This window comes from Gekko japonicus, unplaced genomic scaffold (genome assembly GCF_001447785.1).
Source record: "Gekko japonicus isolate JY-2015 unplaced genomic scaffold, Gekko_japonicus_V1.1 scaffold108, whole genome shotgun sequence".
In the NCBI taxonomy this organism is placed as follows: Eukaryota; Metazoa; Chordata; class Lepidosauria; order Squamata; family Gekkonidae; genus Gekko; species Gekko japonicus.
This window is the reverse complement of record NW_015159713.1, coordinates 1592104-1600129: the sequence shown is the minus strand read 5'-3', so window position 1 is coordinate 1600129 and position 8026 is coordinate 1592104. Positions and strand designations below refer to the sequence as shown.

General features: G+C 43.2%; 1 protein-coding gene across 1 annotated transcript in view; it reads right to left on the bottom strand.

Annotated features, from left to right (window-relative positions):
* Window positions 1–8026, bottom strand: part of INTU (inturned planar cell polarity protein) — a 49879-nt gene that overhangs the window by 19332 nt on the left and 22521 nt on the right. The window contains exons 7-8 of the mRNA XM_015409910.1: window positions 5865–5942; window positions 2168–2357 (exon numbers count right to left, since the gene is read on the bottom strand). Of these exons, the coding sequence (XP_015265396.1) occupies window positions 2168–2357; window positions 5865–5942 (268 nt within the window). The remainder of the gene's footprint in view (window positions 1–2167; window positions 2358–5864; window positions 5943–8026) is intronic.

Sequence of the window (8026 nt, the reverse complement as noted above, 5' to 3'; positions counted from 1 at the left end):
CATCGGGGACAACATGGCTCCCTGGGGCACCCCACACTCAAGGGCTTGCCTTTGGGATCGCTGGTCCCCTATCGCCACCCTCAGTCCCCGACCTTGGAGAAAGGAGACAAACAATTGAAGGGCAAGCCCCTGAATCCCCACGTCGGCGAGGCGGCGGGCCAGCAACTGGTGGTCGACCATATCGAACACAGCCGACAGGTCTAACAACACCAGTGCCGCCACACCGCCCCGATCCAGATGCCTATGGAGGTCGTCCGTCAAGGCAACCAGCACTGTCTCTGTCCCGTGACCAGGGCGAAAGCCGGACTGGAAGGGATCGAGGACAGAAGCCTCATCCAGGTAACCCTGTAACTGTGTCGCCACCGCCCTCTCAATCAATTTGCCCAAATAATGCAAATTGGACACCGGCCGATAGTTGGCCAATTCGGCCGGATCCAGAGATGGCTTTTTCAGGAGAGGGTGGACCATTGCGTCTTTAAGTGCTCTGGGGAACTGTCCCTCAGTGAGGGACTTGCTGACAATCTCCTGCAGAGCCCCTCGAAACCCCTCGTGGCCCACTTTAATAAGCCAGGAGGGGCACGGATCCAGATCGCATGTGGTTGGGTGCACAGACACAAGCAACCTGTCAGCTTCCTCCAGACTGAGTAGGTCAAAACTCACTAAACCCGGTACCAAAGGCGTGCAAGGGGCCTCGAAACTATGGGAAACTATGGCTTCCCACTGAGAACCCCACTGCATTCTGAAGGCTTTTCTTCCTGCTTTGTTGGCTCCTTGGACCTCAGCTGCACCAATCCTCAGACTAGGGGTGTGAATGCCACTTTTGGCAATGCAAGCCGATAGGGGTGGCATTCAGCTGGGCGAATCACATTCGGCTCACTTATACCCTATGGGGACTTTCCCCATAGGGTATAATAATCCCCCCCTGAAGGGGGGTTTCCTATCACTGAAGGGAAGGCAATTTGCCTACCCTTCAGTGAAGGGCCCTGAAAGCTAGCCTCCCTGTGCCTTCCCCGGCTCGCCCGCCAAAGCAGGCGAGCCCGGGAAGGCTGCAGAGCCCCCCTACCTTCCCTGGCTGGTGGCCGCTTTTTGGACAGCTGCCGAATTTCAGCGGCGGCTTTCGGTGGCAGGCCAAATCAGATTAGAGAATCTGATTCGGCCTGCAGCTGCCTGAAAGGGAACCAAATGGGCTATTTTCAGGGGTGTGTTTGGTTAAAACGAACCGAATGTACATCCCTACCACAGACTTCTTCAAACTGCAAGCCCCTGGATTTAAGGTTGCACACTCCTCCTTGAATCTTCCCAATTTCCTCCCTTCTCCCTCTAACAAGGTGTGCTCGCTTGCTGGTGTATGAGTGCTTGGGGAATCAGTTCTCAGGGACTTAGTGTAGTTTTTCTCTATTTTTCATTTTTTGTATACAATAAATTTATTTGTGTGTGCTTACAACTACTTCCTCTCTCTTTCCTTGCATTTTTTTGGGGGTGGGGTGGGGTACCATTACTGAGATACACCCTGGTATACACAATCAAAAAGATTTTCCATTATACTTTTCTGGAATTCCTTCTATATCAAATTCCCCTTGTCAGGGACCAGTTTGGGTAACACAGCCCTTGAGTCCAATGGTGGATTTCTGGATCCAGTCTACTGTGTTTAGCATTTTTTTAGACTGAAGTATAACAGGCTTTTATAAGCAGGGAGTGCTTTAATTTTCTGGAAACTTGAAACTGTGAGCCCTGCTCTGTGGATCCTTGAGGACTGGCAGGGGTTATTTCCTGCAGGAGCACACAGGAGCAGAGCTCCAGCAGTAAAGAGCCCAGGGGGCGGGCACATGCAAAAAGCCCCGCCCCCTTCTCCCAGCAGCCCCGGGCCATGAGGAGCCTGTGCCAAGGTTTATTCAGGTACAAGCTCTCCCTCCTCTGTGAGGGCAGATCTGCGCATTCCCCCCCATAGCTAGCAATCCAAAACAGTCCAGTGGACCTTCTTATGCAACAATAACATGATGCCAGCTCAGACTGACCTCTACAATCCATACATATTCTAGGCTAGAATAGTGACAGAATAGCAGTATTTTAAGCAGTAAGACTCAATCCTATGAAGATTTCCTCATGCACTTATGAAGTTTAATTAATGTAATATGTCTTCTTGTACTAAAAGTGCAAGTGGGATCACCTTGATTTCTTGCGGCAGTGACAGCCAATGTACTCCAGGGAAGTTGTATAAAAATAATGCACTGCATGCATCATAGTGATGGGAACCAGGGCTGATCCTTGAGTGGAGCCCGGCAGGTTGAAGTGCTTGATGGAAGAACAGGCAGAAAAAGTGATCCATCCTCGAAATGTTTTCCACCTGACAAAAAGCACTGAACAAAAAACAAACATCAGAACAACAAAAACATGCACTGGTTTTGCTTAACCTTTGCATTAATAGAAGACGCTTTATATCAGGACTGTTAATTTGGGCTTGACCCCCTAGAAAACAAAGGGGGTGGCTATGTCATGCAGGTCTATGGAAGATGAGTTTCTAAGTGTGCAAGAAATGCAGGAAAACAACTTATACACGTTTAAAATTTCCATGCAAGTTACTTAAAATAAGATTTTTCAAATTATGCCTCTGCAAAGGCTGCAGAAATTATACTTAAATAATTGAAGACACAACCTTTGAAGGCAGGCTACATCTATGCACTTATGCTAGAACAACAGAGCTTAATCAATATAAAGAAAAAATGAAATCAATCAAACTAGTGGTTAGAATGTTGTACTAGGATCTGGGACAACTCTGGTTAGAAACCCCACTCTGCCACGGAAGCTCATTGGGTGGTCTTGGGCCAGTCACACACTCTCAGACTAACCTACATCAAGGGGTGTTGTGAGGATAAAATGGAGGAGAGGAGACTGTGTAATATAAGCTACATTGGGTCCGCACTGGGGAGAAAGTTGGGGTATAAATGAAGTAAATTTAAAAAAATATGTTTACAGAACATGCTTTGCAACATTTAGAATTTGGCCAGGATCCAAAGAACCATATAAGCCATTTTTTTTGCATTTGCTTGAGCAGCAGTGGGACTGGGTTCAACAGGGTTCATGTTTGAACATATAACCCCAGGAGTCTAGAGGTGGGTGAAATATTCAAGAAGCTTTTGTATCCAAAATATGCACAGGCATGGTAGTATGTAGGCATATTAAACCTTAGCAACTTATTTCTTGACATAAGAGGAACTCAGTTGAAATGAACAAATTTCAGTTTGTTCATGATGGACAGAAACCTAGACAGTTGTTGAGCTTATATGATTCCTCCCTCCACTCCTTGTACAAAGAGCAAAGTCTTCAGCTACCCCAAATTAGTTACAATGCCCAGTCCTGGTTTAGAACCCTAGTTACTGGAGAAGAAACAAACCTCTATGAGTGCAAATGCCCACATTTGGATTTCAAAATTGCTGCAGAGAGTTGAAGACTTCCACTTTTCCTTTTCATATAATAGGAGGAAGTGCATAAGCTCAAAAACTAGCTAATGACAACAAACTGAGGTTTGTCCCAGATCCCAGAATTGAGTCATAAGCAGTTATGCATTATGGCCTAGAACTATATCTGTGAGTCCAAGAAATCTTTGAACATGAGCTTCTCAAAGAAGATACCCATGTTGCATAAAGATAAAGGTTTCCCTTGCTTGAAAGCTAGTCAAATCCTACTCTAGGGGGCGGTGCTCATCTCCATTTCTAAGCCAAAGAGCCAGCGCTGTCCGAAAACGTTTCCACGGTCATGTGGCCGGCATGACTAAATGCCAAGCCGCACGGAACACTGTTACCTTCCCACCAAAGCGGTACCTCCTCATCTACTTGCAATTTCGTGCATTTGAACTGCTAGGTTGGCAGGAGCTGGGGCCAGAGACGGGAACTCACTCCGTCACACAACACTAGGGTCTCAAACTGCCAAGCTACACACCTTCCAGTCTGCAGTTTCAGCGTCTTTTTGAAATGAAGGGGACTTTCAAAAATAATTTGTGAACGGTTTTCTGGTTATGGCCGCGCGCCTGGTGACCGACTCTCGGGTAAGCTCCCGGAGCCGGATCACCCACACGCAGATTGGGGGGGCATGAGTAACCCTAGACCGGGGAAACCCCAAGGATTGTTACACCCACTTCCCACCCCGAGTCGGCCCTGGGAAGTAATTTCCATGGACTTCATTACTGATCTTCCCCCGAGTAAATTGATGACTGTTGTATGGGTGGTTGTGGATTTATTTTCCAAACAGGCACATTTCATTCCATTTGCCTTACTGCCCATGGCAAAAGCCAAGTCTTTTCTTTTACATGTTGTCCGTTTGCACATGCTCCCGGCTAAGGTGGTGTCCGACCGCGGGACACAGTTCGTTTCTCGATTCTGGGGGGAGCTGACAAAACTGATGGGGGTGGAACGGGGCCTGAGCAGTGCTTACCACCCAGAAACTGACGGGCAGACGAAACGGGTTAATCAGACCTTGGAACAGTATCTCCATTGTTTCACTAATTATCAACAGGACAACTGGGTCGATCTGTTGCCTCTGGCCGAATTCTGTTATAACAACACCTGCCACTCTTCTACTGGAATGTCACCGTTTAAAGCACTGTATGGTTATGACAGCCCACCAGTTCCGTTTTTGGAAGGGGACATTGACTTGGGGCAGGGGGATGCAGCTCAATGGTGTAAAAAATTGAAAGACTCGTGGCCACTCCTTTGTAAGACTTTAAATGCTGCCAAGGAAGCGTACAAAACGCAGGCTGATAAGAGAAGGGTGGAGGGTTGGGCTCTACAGCCTGGAGACTCGGTCTATGTGTCTACAAAAAACATTCAGGTGCTGCGCCCTAGTCGAAAACTGGGCTGGAAGTACATTGGTCCCTTTACAGTTAAAAAAGTTATCAATGATTTGGCAGCGAAGCGGAAAATATAAAAGAAGAGATGGATTTGGCCTATAGAGCCTACTCCAACTTCACGAAGAAGAACAAGCTGCCAGCAGAAGTGGTGGTGAAATTTACCAAGCAACGTCTCCGGGATCAAATATTAAAAGCAGTATCAGCAACACCCTTGAAAATTGGAGAACAATCAATCCGAGTTTGAAGGATATTCCATTTGAAATTAGAATGAAGCGAAAAGAATATAAAGGACTGACTTTGTTCTTACAAAAACGTCAAATTAGCTACAGGTGGTTAACGCCAGAAGGACTGGTCTGTAAATTTAAAGACAGAAGAGAAAAGACGGACTTTATCTTGAAGGCAAAAGAATTTTTGAAGAGGCACGCCAACACAGAAGAGGAAGCAGAACTTGCCGAGTGGATGTCAGGGAAAAGCGACGAAAGCAGCAGCTCGGAAGGGGAGGTGAAAGAAGAGGAAGAAAAAGGAGCAGCCGGAGGTCTAAAATATAACTTACAAGAGAAAAAAGAAAAACATCTTAAAAAATAAAGACTTATCTGGATGTGCTAAAGAAGATATACTAACGCCAAAAGGACTTTACTAACATATTAACTGCCAGATTTGAAAAGACTAAGAAGAAATGGACGCTTATCCAACTACAGAAGAAGTCATAAACTTTGAGGTGGAGTTTAACTTTAATACTAACAGATTAACATACCAGTATTTAACAGCACAACACTTTTCTTTGTCCCTCTATATAACCCCTCCCCCCTATTTTTCTCTATAAGCGAAACTTCTCTCCTTTTTAGGAGAGGGAAATAAAAGTATTTACAAAAAAAATTAATAATAATTTGTGAACTATTATTCCATGGAACAGAGCAAAATTCCCATTAGACCCAAATTATAAGCACCATATCTGGTATACAGATCTCAACTCTGCAGAATGAATAGTTACTATGAAGCAAATTATCTTTAAGGTGCTTACCTGTCAAGAGAACCATACATGAACGTTAACATTCGGACAACATCTGCAGTCATGTTCCTTAGCTGAGAAAGAGGTACACTAGAAAACCAGAACAATCTAATCTGAAAAATGGACATATTGTATAATAAAAGGAATACTTTATTTTCCTTTGATTTAACAGCCTAAAGCCCATACATCCTTAACATAAACTCATCTTGTCAGATGTACAGAAATTATATAGCAAAATAAAGCAACATCTACCCTGCAATTTTTTAATTTGCAGGAAAATAAAAATTTCAATTTCTGAACATCAGGAATGCTTGCCAAATGTCCGATCCAGGGAGCAATATATTTATCACAAGACTTCTTAAAAATAACAATATAAAACATTGTGTAATATGCAGTCCTGTAGATAAGAACAAAAAAACACATCTGCAGTCTCCTGAAGGGATACTTTTAATTCGTCCCATAATTTCAACTGAGTTAAAAGCATTACATCACCCTAACACATATGCTCATCTAAATTTAGGAACTGCCAAATAATAAAAATAAGACAGAAGAGTAAAAGCATCCTTAAATACAATGTTATAATGTAAAGGAGAGCATTTATGTTTGGCATCAGTAATTAACAAACTTCAGTCTGTTTTTACAATCCTTTTCTGGGTGAACATAAAGATTCTATTTGGCAGGGGCTTCCTTATTAAAACTGGCTTTGTAGACAGGGAGCCTTGAATCAACTATCCTGACTCTGAGCCAATATAAAGAAGAAAAAAAGTTATAGCTAGACAAAAAAGATGCGGTAGTGAATCCTGGTCAGCAAGACGAGTTCAACATTTAAATGAATACTGATGAAGCCAGATCAGGTTTCTTCGTTTTATTGTACATAATCCAACAAAATTCAATAGTTATTAATGGTCACTGAGAGATACGTAACACAACATGGGGTAAAAATCAAATGTGCACTTAATGAACACTGTGGGGTTTAGAAGAAAGCTTACTTGGAAGAATCATGCATACTACAATTATGCAGTCTGCCAACTTTCAAGACCACATCCAAAACATAAAAAGTTCTTTCAAAATAGAAAGAGGAAGGATTTGTTTATTTCCCAGCATTTATAGTCTGCTTTCCTTTTTAAAAAACCCTCAAGGTAGATTACCCTTAAACCAATAAATACAATAAGACATCTGTACAGCAAGATACATAAACTAACGGCAAGGCAAATACTGCACATTCTTTTTGTGAGATTTTACTTGATGCCAATTTAAAGTTTCCAGTTACCAATGGTTTTGTTACATAATGTAACCACTCATATTGTTGCGGAAAATGTAAGAATACCTTAGTTGTAGATAATGGGTTAGGTCTTGTGGTTGCATGAATATTAGGTACACATGATCATAACTCTTATTGACAGCAGTCCCCAAAAGGCATTAATGTTGGATATGGGATCCCAGTAGACAAGAAGCCACCAGGCCTATAGCTAGAAACTTCACACTGAGGGGACATAAAAGTACTTGGGGCCTTGGGAGTGGTTAGGCTAGACAAGTCTCCTTCATCCAGAACCCTTTTCTTTTTCTATAGTGAGAATTTGGATGAGAAGAAATCTGAGATTTAGGCCTGCCTGAACATTATACCTCTTTTAGACTTAATATCATGAATGTGGGGAGTGAAGACAGAAGCTTGGCAGTGGTGAATAAAAGGTGTACTACACATGCTCAGAGGAAAGCATCCTTTCACACAGGCAAGTTGCTGCAAAATGGTTTGCAGTTATGGATTAACAATCACACTGAGTGAAAATGGGCATTCATTGTTCTGTACCTTCCCTCCTTCAATGGTCCCACCAACCCCTGAGTTAAAATTCCATAGTGAAGAGAGGAGGTAACTCCAAAATAGTATAAATCTCATTGCAATTTTCTGTCTGATCTGCTCATGTGTCATTACAGACATTCTTTATGTCCTCTTTAAACAAGAGGGCAGCAAGCACCCAGTCCCATGCCAAAAAGGTTACGGGACAGAATAGAGAAGAAATTTTTTCAGGAAGGAATTAAGGATTCCGTCCTCCTTTTCAAGCAGTTAGATAAAAATGCTTGCACAACTTCCCTTGTACCTTCATAATGAAAAGGGCTAGAGACCAATGTTCCCTCTAAGCTGAGTTAGTGTGAGCCAGCTCACAGTTTTTTAGCCT